The sequence below is a fragment of the Stegostoma tigrinum genome, chromosome 11 (genome assembly GCF_030684315.1).
Source record: "Stegostoma tigrinum isolate sSteTig4 chromosome 11, sSteTig4.hap1, whole genome shotgun sequence".
Lineage (NCBI taxonomy): Eukaryota > Metazoa > Chordata > Chondrichthyes > Orectolobiformes > Stegostomatidae > Stegostoma > Stegostoma tigrinum.
In genome coordinates, this window is record NC_081364.1 from 3851460 (window position 1) to 3872771 (window position 21312).

Consider the following 21312-nt stretch of genomic DNA (forward strand, 5'->3'; position numbering starts at 1 on the left):
GAACTGGAATAAATAGGGAGAGAGGGGGAGGCGGACCGAAGATGGAGAGTAGTTGCAATGGGAGAGAGATTCCCTGAGGTTGGTCCGGAGGGAGGAGGGTAACTTCTTCAGGTTAGGCATCCCTGGAAGAGGCTTCGCAGTGAGGTTAAAATAGTATCAGAGATAATGGGAACTGCAGATGCTGGAGATTCCAAGATAATAAAATGTGAGGCTGGATGAACACAGCAGGCCAAGCAGCATCTCAGGAGCACAAAAGCTGACGTTTCGGGCCTAGACCCTTCATCAGAGAGGGGGATGGGGGGAGGGAACTGAAATAAATAGGGAGAGAGGGGGAGGCGGACCGAAGATGGAGAGTAGTTGCAATGGGAGAGAGATTCCCTGAGGTTGGTCGTAGTTGCAATGGGAGAGAGATTCCCTGAGGTTGGTCAGACAAGTTTAGTTTGGGAAACTCGGTCGGCATGGACAAGTTGGACTGAAGGGTCTGTTTCTTTGCTGGATGACTCTATAAAACATTGCTGATGTTGGAGATCCGACAATAAACAGACAGCACAGAGCTCAGCCTGTGACACACCTATCAGCCTCCTGACTTCACAGACGTTGATCGGATGATGTATCCCGATAATTTCCAATTCCCTTCACCTACTTTTATACCTCATCTTAAAAATTGTGACAGCATTGTGTAATGCAGAGCTATATCAGAGGCTGTTGCTATTGAAACACTGGATCCTCACTATCAAGATATTGTCATTTAATGAGAGGTGACAGAGATAAGACTTTTATCTCAGAGTATGGCATTATCTTGCATTTCCAGAAGCAATTCCAATTGATCATACCCAGAGGAGATCGTGTCCAGTATCCAGAGGATTTCATTCATTTCATAACCTCATACAGAACTAAATGAACACAGAGCTGGTTCAGAATTTCAGTTCTTTGGAATTAGGAGCACAACCCGAACCCTGAACCCCCAGGGGACAGATGGACAGGAATGACCTCTGACCTGCAGCCAGGCATGGCCTGCTGAGTCCCACTTACAGACTCTGTCTCCTCCATGTCCAGATCTGATTCCAACTCTGAGACCACCGAAGTTACTTCACTCTTTGAAAAATCGAAGTGCTTAAAGGGAACCTGAAAAGACAGAGAATTTAGCAAAATGACCAAGGCCTGCCCACAGCAAAGTGTGGTAATCATTCCAGCCAGTGGGATAGAGGGTCACTCTCCAGGACACAGAGAAATCCAGCAAGCATACACCAGTGGTCCCCCACCCACCAGCAGGGGGCTGGTGCCTTATGTATTTTAATCTTTAGAGAACTATCCAATTAATGGCCAGTCCCTGAACCCTTCAGCAAGGCTACAAAAGAAACAGAGTAAAGCTCCCTCTACACTGTCCCCATCAAACACTCCCAGGACAGGGGCAGATCACCCCTGTGATTCGCTCTCGGCTGTGCACTGACATTAGTTGAGCCAGTTATATTCAGTTGGAAATCTAAGGGTAACTAGGCACGGGTTGGGCATAATTTGATGGAAGAACTGGTTGGCAGATTATAAGGTGTCACTTTAACAAATAAAATTACAAAAGATTCTTTGAGCTTTTGACTCACCAGATAAGAATCCAAATCGAGGAGTGATTCAGTTTGGCGCTGTACAGTGTCCTTCAGTTCATATTTAATGGCTGGATCCTCGTAAATGTCAGATTCTAAAGTCGGTAAGTTAGAGAGTAATTGAGTTTCTCAGTCCGTTTTCAGGGTTTTTAGGTGTTGCCGACTCAGCCAATGTTTACTGCCCAGCCCTAATTGCCCTGTAAAAGTGGTAAGGGGTCACCCACTTGAGCCACTGCAGAATTCAGTGACTTATTGGAACTCAGATACAATCACACTGGAATTACTCTTTATCACTAAAGAAAGAGAGTCTAAAAGTAGGGAAGTGTTCTCAAAACGGTACAAAGTATTAGTGAGGCCACAACCCGCAGTATTATGTACCGTGGTGGTCCCCTTCCCCAGGCATGGGTGTAGTTGTATTGGGAGGCAGCTCAGGGAGGTTCACAGATCGATTCCAGGGATGAGGGGGCATTGAGCCCCATACTCTCTGGGGTTTAGAAGATCGAGAGGAAATCCCATTGAGGTCCATAAGATGCTAAAGGGGATTGACAAAGTAAACATAGAAAGGATGTTCCCTCATGTGGGGCAATCTCGGACGAGAGGTTATGGCTTTAGGATTAGGGGGTAGCTGGTTTAAAACAGCGATGGGGAGGAATGGCTTCTCTCAAAGGATCACGAATCTGTGGAATTCACTCCCCCAGAAGGTGGTGGATGCTGGGACTTTGAGGAAATTTAAGGAGGAGATAGACAGATGTTTAATCAGTGATGGGGTGAAAGGTTATGGAGAGTGGGCAGGAAAGAGGAGTTGAGGCTGAGATGAGATCAGCCATGATGGTATTGAATGGCACAGCAGGCATGAAGGGGCTGAATGGCCTCCTCCTGTTCCCAGTTCTGATGTTGTTATGCATCAAACAAAGCACGTAACTGTGTCTGTTTTAGGTTGCCACTCAACAGATGCTGCCAGGCTTGCTGTGTTTGTTACATAATGGCATAAATGTGTAGGAGTTGACCATTCAGCCCATCAAGACTGTCCCATCCATTTAATAAGATCAAGGCTGATCTGTTTGTAACCTCAAACAGCCTGCCACCGATAACTTTCGCATCAATACAACGTTGAAAGATTGCACTAAAACATTATGGCTGAGCATTGATTATCCACTCCTTAAGATCCACAGAATTAGGAGCAGGAGTAGGCCATTCAGTCCATCAAGCCTGCTCCACCATTCAATATGATCGCGACTGATTGTACTGTGGCTTTAACAGGGGAGATGATTGTTAATCCAGAGACCTAGGTTTCTGGAGGTGCCAGGGTTCGAATCCCACCATGGCAGTTGGTGGTATTTGAAGTCAGTTAAAATCTGGAATTAACAATCCAAAAATGGCCATGAATGGATTATTGGAAAAACCCATCTGGTTCACTAACGTCCTTTAGGGAAGGAAACTGCCGTCCTTACATGGTCTGGCCCACATGTGACTCCAGACCCACAGCAATGTGGTTGATTCTTAGCTGCCCTCTGGGCAATTAGGGATGGGCAATAAATGCTGCCTGGCCAGCGATGCGTCATGCCGTTAATGAATTTATAAAACCTTCGTTTTCCTCTCTGTCCCACAATGACCCTCAAATCCTTGCTAGATCAATAATATGTCTAACCAAGCCTTGAATACTCTCAATGTGCTGCCTGATGACAGGTCCAAACAATGGGCTGAGGTTCCAGTGCTCCCACACAAATCTGAGTGCTCCCGCTCTGGTGTAGCTCTCCAAAGCCCATCAGCACACCCAAAGCCTACTGTTGTCTAAGGACAATCAGGGTTATGTGCGTGAATGTGAGTGGGTGTGAGAATGGACATCACCAAGAACTCGTATCCAAGAAGACTGCACCCCCCCCCACCCCACCCCAAGCCCAGAAAATCAGTTCCTCCTCAGATCCATGCCCCACCGTCTTTTCAAACTCACTTGGGATCTTATTTCACCTCACCCCTCAAATAGAGAATCTAAAGCCACAAAAATAACCAAAGAACTGTGGACACTGGAAGTCGGAAATGCGAGCATAAACTGCTGGGGTAACTCAGCAGCCATGGAGAGAAAGCAGAGCACGAGTGGACCCCGAAACGTTAAACCTGCTTTCTCTCCACTGATGCTGCCAGGCTTCCTGAGTTTCTCTGGCAATCTGTTTCTGTGCACGAAACCATTCCTCATTCCCCAAAATGCATAGGGTTTCCACCCTGACTCCTGAGAAATGTAGGGGCAGGGCTGTTGTGTTTGCCCTGGAGGTGAGCAACATACCTTTTGCTGAATTGTCAGAGACATCATCTTGGATGTTGATCATTAACTTCTTGTGAGGTATCAGGAAGAGGTGTTCCTTGAAGCCAATCAGTATGTCACCAAAGTTATTGAGGAAACACATGTAGCTGAGTGTGTGATCGAGAACTAACTCAGTCAACAGAGAACCGTACTGATTCCAAATCTTTATCACCTCGTCACCACTGCAACAAGCCAGAGAAAGGACTACTCAAAGTACTGGGTGTGGAGGGCACATTATGAGGTGAGCTCATGTCACACTTTTACAGAACCTTACATAAGAATGAGGAGCAGGCCCCTCGAGCCTGCCCCGCCATTTAATAAGATCATGGCTGATCTTTTTGAGACTCAGCTCCACTTACCCACCCACTTACCATAACTCTTAATTCCTTTACTGTTCAAAAATTTATCTAGCCTTGCCTTAAAAACATTCAGCGAGGTAGCTTCAACCACTTCACTGGGCAGGGAATTCCACAGATTCACAAACCTTTGGCTGAAGAAGTTCCTCCTGACCTCAGTCCTATCCCCTCCCTACCTCCCCACCTATACTCTCCTCTCCACCTATCCTCTTTTCTCTCCATCTTCGGTCCACCTCCCCCTCTCTCCCTATTTATTCCAGAACCCTCTCCCCATCCCCCTCTCTGATGAAGGGTCTAGGCCCGAAACATCAGCTTTTGTGCTCCTGAGATGCTGCTTGGCCTGCTGTGTTCATCCAGCTCCACACTTTGTTATCTCAGTCCTACATCTGCTTCCCTTTATTTTGAGGTGATGCCCACTGATCCCAGTGGAAACAACCTCCCTGTCTCCACCTTATCTATTCCCTTCATAATCTTATATGTTTCTATAAGATCTCCCCTCATTTTTCTGAATTCCAATGAATACAATCCCAGTCTACTCGATCTCTCCTCATAATCCAGTCCTCTCAGCTCTGGAATCGACCGAGTGAATCTCCTCTGCACCCCCTCCACTGCTGGTATAGTTTCATTGCCAAAAGAGAGGCAGAGGATTGGGAGAGATTGCAAGCAATGGTCAAGTGGAAAAGTTAGAGTCATAGAGCTGTACAGCACGGAAACAGACCCTTTAGTCCAACTTCTCCATGCTGTCCAGATATCCTAAATTAATCTAGTCCCATTTGCCAGTATTTGGCCCACGTCCCTCTAAACTCTTCCGATTCATATATCTATCCTTTTAAATGCTGTAATTGTACCAGCCTCCACCACTTCCTCTGGCAACTCATTGCATACACACTCTACCTTCTATTTGAAAACATTGCTCCTTAGGTCCCTTTTAAATCTTTCACCTCTCACCTTAAACCTATGCCCCTCTCGTTTTGGACTCTCCTACCCTGGGGAAAAGACCATGTCTATTTACCCTGTCCAAGAACTTCATGATTTTGTAAACTTCTGTCAAGTCACCCCTCAGCCTCTGATGCTCCAGGGAAACCTGTCCCAGCCTATCAAGCTCCTCCCTATGCCTCAACCCAGCAACCGCCTTGTAAATCCTTTCTGAACCCTTTCAACTTGCACAGTATCTTTCCTAGAGAGGGGAGACCAGAATTATCCAGTTGGGCTGCCCCAAAGGAGGACTTTAAAAGTTTGAGATAACAAGGTGTAAAGCTGGATGAACACAGCAGGCCAAGCAGCATCAGAGGAGCAGGAAGGCTGACGTTTCGGGTCATGCTCCTCTGATGCTGCTTGGCCTGCTGTGTTCATCCAGCTCTACACCTTGTTGTCTCAGATTCTCTAGCAACTGCTGTTCCTACTAACTGAAAGTTTGAACAAGTTTGATAAGAAAAGGCATGGAGAAATTTATTCCACTTGTGGGGACTTATAAATACAACAGGGTATTTGGAAGAAACTTCTTGCCTCAGAGATTGGAGAGACTGAGGAACACACTCTCCCAGGAAATGGTGAGATGAATAAAGTCAATACTAGGGCTGAATAATCTACTTCATAGAGTTAAAGGGGTCTACAACACACACACACACACACACACACACACACACACACACACACACACACACACACACACACACACACACACACACACACACACTCTCTCTCTCACACACACACAAGGACACACACTCACACACACCGACACACAGTCTCTCTCACACACACACACACACACACACACACACACACGTGCACACACACACACACACCGACACACAGTCTCTCTCACACACACACAGACACACACACAGACACACACACAAACTCTCTCTCTCTCACACACACACACACACACACACACACAGTCTCTCTCACACACACACACAGACACACACAGGCTCACACACACACAGACACACACACACAAACTCTCTCTCATACACACACACACTCTCTCACACACATACGCACACGCACACACATTCTCTCTTTCTCTCTCACACACACACACACACACACACACACACACACACACACACACACACACACACACACACACACACACACACACACACACACACACACAGCCACGGAGCCTGGCCTGGATAAAACTAAGCACCTAATTATGCTACTCCCATTCTCCAGCACTTGGCCCACTGCCATGCTTTCTGAGCCAAACACTCAATGTTATGAATTCTATGAAACACTTCCTTTGCAGCTTTGGATCATTGTCACATTTTCAATTTTTGCCGCCTGTTTGATCATCTAGGCTCAGCTTCCCTGCAATGTCCTCTCTCTGTAAGCCACTGGCCGATCGTCCCTCAGTGAACCTGTTTCCATGGAAACTGATCACCTAATTCACCATGGTCAGTCAATACTGACCCACCTCAGGAGCTAATGAGCTGGAGTCCTGTCTGATTGATCTCTTACCAAGACTGGCAGAAGCTGAAAGCACATCAGGGAATGAAGACAATTCCTTCCAGCCCATAGACAAAGCCAGATACACCAATGTAACCCCATTCTTACTGGTCTCTACAGCTCAGTGCCCGAACACAAAGTCACTGCTCACCACAATATGACTGCAGCATAACGCACCCTCACAGAGTGAACGTAATTGCTTAACTATTGATGGCCATACCTTCACAACCTGGTCCATAAGCTCTGAATGTCCCTCCTTAAACCTCTCCGGCTCTCTCTTCTTCTTTAAGAACCTGAAAACCCACCCCTTTGAGCAAACCTTCGGCGACCGACCCCAATATTACCCCACGTGACTAAGTGCCACAGTGCTTCTGACCTGTCTTTGGAAGTGCTCTTGGGCATTTGAATGTGACGGGTGCTATACAACTGCACAGCTGTCCTGGTCTGTTTGCCCAGTGTCTCCCTGGATAGTGCAAGCAGCCGTCAGTATCTGATAGCCGCACTCACCTGCAGCTCAGGAAGATGTATTGCTTGGGACAGGCATCGGTGATCACCATGCCAACAGCCTGCTCCGCATGCTGCTTCTCCCCTGGCTCACTTTTAGCATCTAAAAGAATTAGAAATAATTTATTACTTGGTGTAAGCAAAATAATCTTAATCTCTTACAAAAACAGAAGCTACTGGAGAAACTCAACGGGTCTGGTGACATCGCGAGGAGAGAAACAGAGTTAACGCTTCGAGTCTTGCGAACTTTCATCAGAACTTATAGTAGCCTGGAAAAGGCGATATGTACTAAGGACAGGGCCTGGGGTTTAGGGAGAACAAAGTGAGCAGATAGATGGAGATGGAGCCCAGGGAGTGAAAGACAGTCAGGCAGACAAAGGGATGGATAATGGTGAGCCAGGGAGAAAGGAAAGCTGTTAACAGGGACTAGGGTGGGTGAGAATGGACTGGCTATATTAAAGGCACGGTCCAAAGATGTGCAGGTTAGGTGGACTGGCTGTGCTAAATTGCCTGTAGTGTTTAGGTGTGTGAGGGTTATAAGGGGATGGGTCTGGGTGGGATGGTCCAAGGGGCGGTGTGGACTTGTTGGGCCGAAGGGCCTGTTTCCCCACTGCAGAGAATCTAAATCTTCACAATGTTTCCCTCTGGAATGAAGGCTGTTTCACTCAGTCTCCACACCAGTCTGTCTTACTATGAGCTTCATGTCGACACCACGCTCCATGTTGTTGCTGCCAGCACGTTACACATGCTGTTTGTTTGGTTATGTGCCATGGTAGCAAACTCTGGCTGCTTCTGTGGAACCAGATTTCGCACATGGGTAAGTCCAGGGTCTTTTCACAGCACGTGAGCTTCCAAGCTCATGGAATAGTGGGCAACTTTGTGGTGGTGAGGGCGGGGGAGGGATGCAAGAAATCCTTCAGCCCACGCAACTTGCTTTCCATCTCCAACCTGGATACTCCACCAATGCTAGTTTCTACAGTTAAAGTTGTTTCCCAACTAGAACCGGTCCATACTTTCTAACAGCGGCAAACCGGGCATCAATGTCGCGACCTTTAATTTCTGCATTAGCCTTGGAAACTTCACTAGGGTTTGAAACTCATTAACCAATCAGACCCTGAGAAATGACTGTTGACAACCTTCCTCAATGATTCTTGTGCCCGATACCAAGAAGACATCTGCGCCAGGCAGTCTCTTCTAGTTTCTTTATGAAGCTGATGCTCCAGCATTTCCACAGAGTTGAACAGGATATCTTGGTCCTCTTCAGAGAGGCCTGAAGCATTGACTCTGCACAACCTGTCAATTTCAATAGCTATCTTATTTTCACAGCTCACTTCCCCGATTCTGCAATGATTCAATACAGCTCCATCATTTGTTTTTAAAAAAATATAAATTCAGAGAGGACGCCTGTGGCTTTCCAATTCACGCTGGGGAATATGGTGATGATCTTCTTGATGTCGTCTGCCTTTTGCAAATGTTATTGATGTGTAGCGGATTTATATTTAAGAATATAAATCATAGAACAGCACAGCACAGCATAGGTCCTTCAGCACACGATGATGTGCCAAACTTTTACACTAAACCTAAGGTCAATCTAACCTCCACTGCTACCTTATACTATCATCCATATGCCTATCTAATAACTGCTTAAATACCCCAAATTAGGCCGACTCCACTACCCTCTCTAGTAATGCATTCCACGCCCCAACCACTCTCTAGGTAAAGAACTTACTTCTGATGTCTCCCTGCTATCTACCTCCACTCACTTTAAAACTATGCCCCCTCTTAATAGCTACCTCCACCCCAGGAAAAAGTCTCTGGCTGTCCCCTCTATCTATCTATACCTCTGATCATTTTGTACACATCTATCAAGTCACCTCTCATCCTTCGTCGTTCTAAAGGGAAAAGACGTAGCCCTCTCAACCTTTCCTCGTAAGATCTTCCCTCCATTCCAGGCAACATCCGGTAAATCTCCTCTGAACCTTTTCCCACCCTTCCACATCTTTCCTGTAATGAGGTGACCAGAACCGGACACAATACTCCAGATGCGGCCGAACCAGACTTTTGTACAGCTGGAGCATAACTTCATGGCTCTTGAACTCAATCCCTCCATTAATGAAAGCTAATACACCATACACCTTCTTAACAACTCTATCCACCTGGTGGCAGCTTTCAGGGAACTATGAACATGAACCCTGAGATCCCTCTGCTCCTCCACACAGCCAAGAATCTTTCTGTTAACCCTGTATTCTGCTTTCAAGTTAGTCCTTCCAAAATGAATCATCTCACACTTTTCAGGGTTAAACTCCATCTACCACTTCTCAGCCCAGCTCTGTATCCTATCAATGTCCCTTTGTAACGTAGAACAGCCCTTCGCACTATCTACAACGTGACCCACCTTCGTATCATCTGCGAACTTACTAATCCACCCTTCCACTCCTTCATCCAAAGCAGTTACAAAAATCACAAATAGCAGAGAACCCAGAACAGATCCTTGCGGTGCACCACTTGTAACTGGGTACCATGTTGAATATTTTCCATGCATTACCACTCTTTGTCTAAGGGTCAGTTAATTCTGAATCCAATCTGCCACGTTTCCTGCTATCCCATGCCACCTCACTTTCTGCATGAGCCTACCATGGGGAACCTTATCAAACGCCTTATTTAAATCCATGCATTACACATCCACTGCTCCACCTTCATCCACGTGTTTGGTCACCTCTTCAAAGAATTCACTCAGGCTTGTGAGGCATGATCTACCCCTCACAAATCCATGCTGACTATCACGAATCAAACTGTGCCTTTCGAAGTGATCATAAATCCTGTCTGTCAGAGCCCTTTACAATAATTTGCCCACCTCTGACGTAACACTGACTGGCCTGTAATTTCTGGGGTTATCCCTATTCCCTTTTTTGAACAAGGGAATGACGTTTGCTTCTCTCCAATCTTCCGGCACTGTACCCATGGACAGTGAGGACGAAAAGATCATCACCAAAGGGCCTGCAATCTCTTCCCTCACTTCCCACAGAATCCCTGGATAAATCCCATCCGGCTTGGGGGACTTATCTATCTTCAACTTCCTCAAAATTCCTAGTACATTTTCCTTACTAACAGCAAATTCCTCTAGCCCACCTGCCTGTTTCAAACTGTCCTCCCCTACAACTAGGTCCTTCTCAGTTGTGAATACTGAAGAAAAGTATTCATTAATGACCTCTCCCATCTCTTTAGGCTCTGTGCACAAATTTCCTTTAGAATCCTTGATTGGCCCCATCCTTTCTCTGGTTACTCTCTTACTCCTCATGTACATGTAAAACACCTCGGAGTTTTCCTTGATCCTATCTGCCAAGGTTTTCTCATGCCCCCTTATAGCTCTCCTAAGCCCTTTCTTCAGCTCTTTCCTGGATAACTTGTATCCCGCTGGAACCTTTTCCGTTGCTCTTTCCCTAAACCTTACATAAGCTTCCTTCTTCCTCTTAACCAGTCGTTTGATCTCTCTCGAGAACCATGGCTCCCTGACTCAATTCTGAACTGAGCGGCCACCCGCACAAACCATCGACCTGGTCTGCGCACCAATAAAGCACTCAGTGTTTAGTCAGCACCATTTGTGTCATGTAATAAGCTGTGGAGCTGGATGAACACGGCAGGCCAGGCAGCATCTTAGGAGCAGGAAAGCTGACATTTCAGGCCTAGACCCTTCATCAGAAAATGGCTTCTGAAGAAGGGTCCAGACTTGAAACATCAGCCTTCCTGCTCCTCCGATGCTGCCTGGCCTGCTGTGTTCATCCAGCTCCACACCTTGTCATCTCAGCATCGGCAGTTCCTACTATCACCATTTGTGTCATGTTTTGTCTTCCTGGAGTCCCATGCTAAAAGTAACCACTTTAAATTTTCCTTGGGGTATTTTTCCCACAATTTTCAAGTTCACATCACTTTCTTAAAAAAGTTAAAAAGCCCCTCGCTGCCACCATGTCATATTGTTGTGCTGTTTTAACACAAAATCCCCACTCTCACACAAGATCGGTCAATTCATTTGAAAGCCTTGAATCGGTTTCCTTATGCAATAATGTGATAAACTGCAGTTACAAACTTCTGAGAACATCAAATTTACTGCTGCTTATGAATCCTGTTCATATTATGTCATCCCATTTCTTGGTTCATATTGTACTCAGCTCTTATAGAAATAATGTAACTCCCATCTAAGCTCAGCACTCAGGTGGGGGGGTCAGACTTGATACCAGCTCCCCCCTGCCCTCGGTGTGAGGTTTCTTATATCCGCGTTTCCCAGCTGCTTACCTTGTGACACAGTTGGAGAAAATGACAACATCATGGAATCTGCGGCCACAATATCATTGAAGAGGATTATTCCAGACTCGAGCCCCAGGCACAGCTGACTGGCCTGAAAGGGAAGGGAGTGATCAGAAATCACATTTCATTAATCAGTACTTCTCCGAGTCAGCTGAAAGTCAGCACTCACTCTCTCTCCTCAGGGTCAAAAGATTGTGGGATCAAACCCAAGAATGGGGGCCATCGGCTGAGCAACAAATGTGACCTTGGATAAAGTGCCCCGTGATTTACGCTTCCCTCACCACAGCAGCACTCTCTCAGTCCTGCAACGAAGCATCGGTCTCAGAAACAGTTCAAATGTTTGCAGTGGGACAGGGAGCTGACCTAATCATTGAATCTGGTCAATACTCACAGGGGCCTGTGAGAAACCAGAACCCTCTTGCACATAAATATAATTATCCTAAAGATGGTGGCACAACGGCATTGACACTGGGATAGTAATGCAGTCAGCCAGGCCAACTCCATGTCGAAATGAGTTCAAAACCACAGCAAGTAGTGATATTTGAACTTAGTTAATAACACAACACTCAAGAAGCTCGACACTGTCCAGAACAAAGCAGCCGCTTGATTGGCACCACATCCACAAAGATCCCACTCCCTCCACCACCGACGGTCAGTCGCAGCCGTGTGTACCATCTACAAGATACCCTGCAGAAATTCACCAAAGATCCTCAGACAGCACCTTCCAAACCCACGACCACTTCCATCTAGAAGGACAAGGGCAGCAGGTACATGGGAACACCACCCCCTGCAAGTTCCCCTCCAAGCCTCTCACCACTTGGAAATATATTGCCATTCCTTCAGTGTTGCTGGGCCAGAATCCTGAAACTCCCTCCCTAAACCATGCACGCAATGCTGGTCCAGGAGGAGCAGGCAGACCAATCCTGGATACCCAAGAATCATCAGACCAGAGTGAGCTCTCTCACCAGCTCTGTCCTGCCTGTGCTAACCTCCAATGACCAATGTGGAGCTGGGTTTGGGATCCTGGCTGAAATTTGGGTGGTTTTCAGGCCCAGACAGAGTAAAAGGTGCCTTCACCTCTTTGGGTCCGTGAGTTGGACACTCCAGAGGTTGGAGACCAGGATGTGAACCTACCCAACTCACTTACTATTCTTGAGAAAGTGATGGCATCATCTGGGATTGGCAGCTCATGAATCAATTGTAATTTTGGCAAGCTCCAAATCTTTAGACGTTTTTCAGACATCTCCCGGCTCAAGCTCAGTAGCTGGTTTTGATCTGTGTCATGTTTTATCAGGATCACCTGCAAGATAATTCCTTCAGGTAAGCTAATAGTTCAGAAATTCCCGTGAAACCTCAAAACCAAAAACTCTCATTAACTTTTTCTCTGTTGGTAGCTCTACCTCTTACACTTCGGAAGCAGAAGGTTAGAGGTTCGAGTCCCTCCAGAAGCTTGTGTGGCCTACCATCCTGGCTGCAGTACCAAGGGAGTGCTGCATTGTCAGAAGTGACATTTTTTGCAGGAAACATTGCAAAGCAATTGTGCTTCAAGCACCTTTAACAAAATCAGGACATTGCCAATGTCTTAATGCCAGCATGGTATTTTAGCCGTGGAGTTGCAGCTGCAGTGTGGGAAACACAGCAGCCAAGCTGCACACAGCAAGATCCCAAAGCCTATATTACAGTTGTCAACACAGCAGGATTGGGTGGCACGGTGGCTCAGTGGTTAGCACTGCAGCCTCACAGCACCAGGGACCCAGGTTCAATTCCAGCCTTGGATGACTGTCTGTGTGGAGTTTGCACATTCTCCCTGTGTCTGCATGGGTTTCCTCCCACAGTCCAAAGATGTGCAGGTTAGGGTGGATTGGCCACGCTAAATTGCCTGTAGTCTTCAGGGATGTGCAGATTAAGTGGGTTATAACGGATGGGCCTGGGTGGGATGCTCTGAGGGTCAGTGTGAACTTGTTGGGCCAAAGGGCCTGTTTCCACACTGTAGGGACTCAATGATGATGATTGTCTTTGGGTCTTGGGGCGTTAAATGCTATTCTTCAGAATTCCTGTAAAATCAAAATAGGAAAATAGTGTGCCTAAAATAAAATTCTTTCATGCATTTTGTTTGTTAAAATGTTGGAGATGGGGAAAGACATTGAGAGTTAAGCATGAGCCAATCGGGGACTGAAGCAGATTGGGTCTCCAATTTGTCGGCAGCCAATGGGTGGCTTTGCCAGGGTGGGCATGTCAGGCAACATGACAGTGGGAGGGGCTGGCCAGTTGGACGTCACATGGTGAAGACTTGAGGGTTGAGTGGGACCACAGTTGGCAGATCCGTCCTGCATGCCACCATAATCAATGTGTAAACCGGCTACTCACTGGGCCATTGTGGGCCTGCACCTCATGGTACTTCACACTTTCCACCACCACATCCATAAAGAGAATCCGACCATCCTGCCAAAAAAGAATGAGCAAGAATGATCAGGCACAATTCACCCGGAGGTCTCCAGGATCCCGTTAGAAAAGGACTCAAACAAAGACCTCTCCGAATCAAGATCCACACAAAGGCAATTGCAAAAGTGAAGGCCACTGAATTATAGAGGCAGTGAGTGTGAAGTTGGCCTAGGGACCACAAACAGAGAGCAATGGAGACTGTTTCAGAGACAGTAGTGACTGCAGACGCTGGAGAATCTGAGATAACGAGGTGTAGAGCTGGATGAACACAGCAGGCCAAGCAGCATCAGAGGAGCAGGAAGGCTGATGTTTTGGGCCTAGACTCTTTGTCAGAAAATAAGGGTCCAGGCCCGAAAGGTCAGCTTTCCTGCTCCTGTGATGCTGCTTGGCCTGCTGTGTTCATCCAGCTCTACACCTCATTATCTCAGCAATGGAGACTATGTCTTTTAACAGGAGGAGGGGCCTATTCAAGCCACTCCTGTTGCTTAGTTCATAAGTTGTATTTTTCAAAATGAACATTTAGTTTGCAATAGTCACCTTAGACCCAGAGAGCTGCTTTCTCATTAGAGAGAGATGGCTGGTGATGGTTAAACTTTAAGGACACCAGGCAAGGGCAGAGGGTGAGGAGGACAGCCCTTCGTGGTAACCTCAGCCAGTGAGGGAACTGAACCCACACTGTCGGTGTTACCTTGCATCACAAGCCAGCCATCCAGCCAACTGAGCTAACCAACTCTGTCAGACTAGAACCTTGGTGACTAAACAGTTAATGATAGAGAAATTGGTGCATCTGGGAGAGAAATAGGCATTAACCCTAAAGCTTTTACAATTCAAAAATTGTTGGGGTTTCTTATATTTAAAAAGTTGGGGCCATATTGATTTCAGAGTTAAATATTTAGAAAAGTAAAAGTGATAAACAACACATTGGTTTATTGAGATAAAGAACTGGAACCAAGATTTTTGCATTTATTTCAACAAGAAAAGGTCTTATTTTTGTGGTTTTCCAGAATGAAGGATGGTTTTGGAAATGAAAGGTAATTAATTTGTATTTCAACTTGGGAACCAGCTGTGTGTATCCTGTCATCATGAAGGTTAGTGCAGGTTAGAGAGGTTCTGTGGTTTCTGTTTGTGTGTGTGTGTGTGTGTGTGTGTGTGTCTGTCTGTCTGTCTGTCTGTCTGTCTATCTGTGTGTGGGTCTTTCTGTCTGCGTGTCTGTGTGTGGGTGTGTGTGTGTGTGTGTGTGTGTGTGTGTGTGTGTGTCTGTCTGTCTGTCTGTCTGTGTGTGAGCTTCCTGAGTGTTGTTGGGGCTGCACCCATCCAGGCAAGTGGGGAGTATTCCATCACAGATAACAAAGTGTGGAGCTGGATGAACACAGCAGACCAAGCAACATCTTAGGAGCACAAAAGCTGACGTTTCGGGCCTAGACCCTTCATCAGAAAAGTGGGAGGGGGAGAGGGTTCTGAAATAAATGGGGAGAGAGGGGGAGGCAGATCGAAGATGGATAGAGGGGACCCTTCATCAGAAAAGTTACTAGAATGTTGACCATCAGAGGAGCAGGAAAGCTGACGTTTCGGGTTGGGACCCTTCTTCAGAAAAGTTACTAGAATGTTGACCATCAGAGGAGCAGGAAAGCTGACGTTTCGGGTTGGGACCCTTCTTCAGAAAAGTTACTAGAATGTTAACCATTGCCTCAATTTGTTTACAGAGGAGTGAAAGTTATGCTACCGTTACATAAAACCCATTGGGAGTCACTGGGTGTAGTCCTGGGCCCTGCAGGAAGGAGAGGCTGGCCTTTGGGGGAGGGGAGGGGAGGGGAGGGTGGGGAGAGTGGTAGAGTGGTGAGGAGGGTGTGGTGGGGGGATGGAGAGGGGACGGAGGGGGTGGGGAGGGGTGCTGTTCAGGGAAGCTCAGCAACCTACCACAACTGAAAGGGTTAAAACATGATGCCAGGTTGTGGCCAGTAGCGTCCCCAAATACAGAGTAAAGTGTGATCTACTGAAACTGATAAAGGGCTTCAATGGGCTCTGCAGAGAGCAACCATCTCATGTGGTGAGGAGGAGTCAAGAACGAGGGTCAGGACCTTCAATCCAGGGCAAGGCCATTCAGGAGGGACATCGGGAAGCAATTCTTCACACTGAGAAAAACTGAAAATGTGGAAACCATTCCTGCTCCCCCCACCCCACCCCACATCCCCCTCAATCCTCTCCTATCCTGTAAAGCTGCAGATGCTGGAAGCGACTTGAAAATGTAAAAATTGAAATGGATTTTTGTGGACTACGGGTTTTAAAGATTATGGAATTCAGGAGGCTGCAAGACCACTTTCTGTTCCTCTGTAATGTCCGAAAGGGGCTGAATGGCTTCCTGCTGTACCTGTGCAACAAATCCAAAGGGTTGAATGGCCTCCCACTGCTATGTTCAACCTTACCTCAAGGCCCAGCAGAATAAACTCATCGCAGTCAGCGCAAACCAGTCCATCCAAGGTGTTGTAGTAGATGTACGACGACAGACAAGTTATACAGTAACACTCACACACAGGCACCTTCCACAGGCTCGAATCAAATGGAGACAAACATACCCCCTCGATAATGGGCCTGGGTAAATGCAACAGGCAGAAGACAGTACAGATATCAGAGGCAGAGTGCAGCCAGTTTTCACAATAACCACCTCATAGATTCATGGCCACTCCTTTGCTCACCATTCACAGTAATCTCTCTCTCTTATTCTCTCTCTATCTCCCTATGTCCCTCTCCTTCTCTTCACTGCCAGCTTCTCGATCACCCTTTCATTCGATCGTGACACACTCACCCTTTCCTGCTCCAATGTCTCATCCTGAGCGTCTGCCTGCCTTTCAGCCTGACTGTCCTACATCCTGGTTCATGGTAGCGAGCCCAACACTCATCTTTCATCCTTTTTGCAGGTCTCCAGCTCTGTCCTGCCTCCTTCCCACAGCTGGGGTTTGCGCTGGTAGCTACAGCGAGCACTCGAAGGCCCTAGGCAGGCGGTAATGGGTTCAGGTCTCACTCCAGAGGCAGGAGCCCTAATCCAGGCCAACACTCCCACTGCCAGAACTGGGGGAGTGCTGCATTGTCAGAGATGCCAACGCTTGGGTGCGTCACTAACTGATCTCCCATACCCATTCTCAGTGGGTGTTAAACAGCTATTTTTTTTAAACAAAGAGCAGGGAACATTCTCCCAGTTTCCCAGACAACATGTAACCCTCAAGCAACCACAACAGATTGTGGAATCACTACCATACTAATGCCTTTAGGATCTTGTTATTTTCAACTTGGCTTCCAGTTTTCCTACACTTTAACAATAGATTTTAAAACAGTTCCAGCATCAATGGAGGAGACATGGTGGGAATGTCACCACAGCAGCTGGTGGGATTTAAATTCAATTACATTAAAACTGGAAAAGGGCCCACCAGTGGCACAGTGGTAACGTCCCTACCCCTGGGCTGGGAGGTCTGTGGTCAAGTCACTGAAATGCTCATCTCTGAACAGGGTATTTAGAAAAATAGAGAAATAAATAAGTATCTGGAATTAATTGTGGGTTACTCTGTAGAACACAGAACATAGAACAGTACAGCACAGTACAGGCCCTTTGGCCCACAGTGTTGTGCTGACCTATTATCCTATGAGATTAAACTACTCCGCATACCCTACATTTCACACTTAGAATATTGTGTTCAGTTCTGGTCACCTCATTATAGGAAAGATGTGGAAGATTTAGAGACAGTGCAGAGGAGATTTACCAGGATGCTGCCTGGACTGGAGGGCAGGTCTTAGGAGAAAAGGTTGAGGAAGTTAGGGCTTTATTCACTGGGGTTACTTAGTGGTGGGAAAATGTCCTGTTTAATTGTATGTAAGAACACTCCTGGATATAAGGAACACAAAAAATTTGTAAGAAGGGGTAGTGTAATGTAGTGGTAGCGAGCCACAGGGTCTCTAGTTCAAATTCCATCTGCTCCAGAGATGTGTCATAACATCTCTGAACAAGTTGGCTCAGAAAATAAAACTAAAAACCTGGAATGAAAGCTAATGGTGAGCACAACAACTCCCCACCAGCGATTGTTGTAAAAACTCAGCTGGCTCACCAAAAAGGAGAAATGTATTCACCCGGAGAGTGGGGAGCCTCTGGAATTATTGGTCACAAAAAGTGGCCAAGGCCAAAATATTGAACGTTTTCAAAAAGGAGATACATAAAGCTCTCGGGGCCAAAGGGATCACATGTTATGGGGAGAGTGGGATCAGGGGACTGAGCTGGGAGATCAGACACGATCACATTGAATGGTGATGCAGGCTCAAAGGGCTGAATGACCTTACTCTTGCACCTATTTTCAAGGTTGCTATATTTTCTATGTTTATTGCCCTTTCGGGAGGGAAATCTGCCACCCTTACTGGGTCTGGCCTACGTGTGATGACTGTAGACCCAAGGCAATGTGTTTGACTCGAGTCGACTAAGGCACAAGACCAAGGGCAATTAGGGATGGGCAACACATGCTGGGCCCGCCAGGGGCATTCACATTGCTTGGCTGAATAAGAAATGGAAATAAAAATGCCCTGTGGGTAGGAGAGGCACTATGCAAATGCAGATTACTTTTGGTAAATCTCTTGAGTGATCCACAAAATGGAGGGCTGAATGAGAACAGTGAGCAGCAACGGGAGGTTGGAACAGGAACCAAATCGATCAGCGATTTCCGAGTCGGATTAGCTCCTGGAGAAAGGTGGGATGGTGGGAACAGGGCCACAGTGAGGTGATAATTGCCCCTCTCTCAGCCACACTGAGCTCTCCCAGACCTCCCCCTCCTCCCGAAAGCAACGTTTCCCACTGATTACTCACGCATTGGCTGGCTGTTTACTACCGTTTGTATTCTCCAGTATTTCTGGAATATTCCACACAGCAAACCTGCAGGCTGGGTCCGTCCTGAGGAAGATACAAACTCTGAGGAGAGGGTACTGCAAGGGATGAGCCACACCACCTCGCCACACCCCCACCGCCCCATGTCTAACTCCTCTATACAAACACACACATACAAAATCGCACACGCTCAGATCGGATGCAAACATTACGCACACAAACACCTCCACTCACTCACACGCTGTGACAGCTTTTCCCAACGCACCGAAACACTTTTCACAGACATTCCCATTTCTGATCAGTATTGGAACTACATCTAAACATATTTAACACAGCCTCCTTCCACAGCACCTTCCAAACTCATGACCATCAGCAATTAGAGGGACAAAGGCAGCAGATCTACATGGGAACTTATCTAAATGCAGAGAGACTTCAGAGTGCTTCGATTCATAGGGATTTGAGTAAGAATTGTGGAAAATTAGTATGCAGGTGCAGCAGGTAATATGGAAGGCAAACGGAATTTCAGCATTTATCGCTAAAGAAACACAGTCTAAAAGTAGGGGATGTGTTGCTGCAGTTGTACAAAGTATTAGTGAGGCCACACCCCGGAGTATTAAGTACCGTGGTGGTCCCCTTCCCCGGAGAGGGGTGCAGTTGTGTTGGGAGGCAGCTCAGGGGACGTTCACAGATCGATTCCAGGGATGAGGGGTTTGCCCGATGAGGAGACATTGAGCAGTTTAGGCCCATACTCTCTGGGGTTTAGAAGATCGAGAGGAAATCCCATTGAGGCCCATAAGATGCTAAAGGGGAATGACAAAGTAAACGTAGAAAGGATGTTCCCTCGTGTGGGGCAATCTCGGACGAGAGGTTTTGGCTTTAGGATTAGGGGGTAACTGGTATAAAACAGAGATGGGGAGGAATGGCTTCTCTCAAAGGGTCACAAATCTGTGTAATTCTCTCCCCCAGAGCGTGGTGGATGCTGTAACAACCTGGGCTCCATCCTACCCTCGGGCGACTGCCTGTGTGGAGTTTGCACATTCTCCCTGTGACTACGTGGGTTTCCTCCGGGTGCTGCAGTTTCCTCGCACGGATTGGCCGTGTGAAATTGCCCATATTGTCCAGGCATGGGCAGTTAGGTGGAATAGCCACGGGAAATGCAGGGGTAGGTTGGGAGGGGCTGGGTCTGGGTGAGATGCTCTTTGGATGGCCAGTGAAAACTTGATGAGCTGCATGGCCTCGATCTCCACAGGAGGGATTCTAAGAATTCTTTCCCAGAGTGAGAAGTCCTATCAGACACAAGTGGGTTCTACCAGTTCTCCATATTGTCTCTGAAGCAAAGCAAGTATAGACGGCTTGGCTGATTGTTTGCTACAATTTACAGATTCCAATTCTACTGTCTCTGGCTTTGATGTCCCTCTGAGGTATTACATCAGGGAGTAGACGGTCAGGAGAAAGGGACATCAGTGGGATCCTGCACCCCTCCGCCCCAGATCCCCCCGCCGCCATAGCCTTCCCCTTTCTGCTCCTCACCTGACGGTGTAGATCCAGATCTCGCTTGGGTCCACCAGGAAGAAGACCAGGTTGTGAGGCCTGCTGTATGTGTAGCAGGCCACACTCTGCACCGGAGTGTTTGTTGGAAAAGGAAGGACCACGGACAACTTTGTCCCGAGACACTGGGACATGATCCGCAGGCTAAAGCCAAAAGACAAAAGAACGTTGCGGGTGTTTCAATTCTGGGCTCGTGGAGCTTTCTTATTATCAACAACAGCAGCTTCCCATGTTTATCGCTTCTTTAGAAAGGGACTGTGTTGGAGCCGCAGACTACCCTCCCCCCTCAACTCATGCTATCCAGTGCGACAGCGAGAGAGTGAGTGAGAAAGCTGCAGGGCGGGAAAGAAGGAGAAACAGGAGTGACAGAGACAGCAAGGCAAAAAGTGTCAGTGACAGGTGGCCTCATCCACTTAGTAATTGACCATGAGGAGAGGGAAATATACAAGGTCTTTATTTTAGAACAGAAACAGTGTCACACTGGAGATAAAACAATAATCACCAAGGAACCTGATGACATCCAACTAGGCAGGATGCTCCCTAAAGGAAATAAACAATATTCAAGATTTCAACCACTGGGCATGTGACAATATGTGGGACTTGCTGGGTAAGAGAATGAGCACTGGATGTGACACTAGGTACAGGGTTTGTGGCAGTGGTCACGCAACGCTTCATGTGAGTTATTGGGTATGACACTGGGCACGCAGCGTTCCTTACTGCGTGTGACACTGGGCACGCAGCGTTCCTTACTGGGTATGACACTGGGCACGCAGCGTTCCTTACTGCGTGTGACACTGGGCACGCAGCGTTCCTTACTGCGTGTGACACTGGGCATGCAGCACTGGTTACTGGGTATGACACTGGGCACGCAGCGTTCCTTACTGCGTGTGACACTGGGCACGCAGCGTTCCTTACTGCGTGTGACACTGGGCACGCAGCGTTCCTTAC

At 47.2% G+C, this 21312-nt stretch overlaps 2 protein-coding genes across 2 annotated transcripts in view; both read right to left on the minus strand.

Moving 5' to 3' along the window:
* The window catches only part of LOC125460155 (uncharacterized), a 47577-nt gene extending 46124 nt beyond the window's left edge, over positions 1-1453 (minus strand). Inside the window, exons 1-2 of the mRNA XM_059649667.1 lie at positions 1421-1453; positions 1033-1125 (exon numbers count right to left, since the gene is read on the minus strand). Coding sequence (XP_059505650.1) covers positions 1033-1125; positions 1421-1453 — 126 coding nt within the window. The remainder of the gene's footprint in view (positions 1-1032; positions 1126-1420) is intronic.
* LOC125460462 (uncharacterized) lies at positions 810-20498 on the minus strand. Its single transcript, XM_059649668.1, has 9 exons — positions 20347-20498; positions 18799-18882; positions 16382-16547; positions 13884-13958; positions 12664-12816; positions 11505-11607; positions 7218-7317; positions 1599-1693; positions 810-1125 (listed from the first exon to the last, which is right to left on the minus strand). Exons 1-8 carry the CDS (start codon positions 20496-20498, stop codon positions 1687-1689), a joined length of 840 nt encoding a protein of 279 aa, XP_059505651.1. The 3' UTR covers positions 810-1125; positions 1599-1686.
* Between the last annotated feature and the right edge of the window lie 814 nt (positions 20499-21312).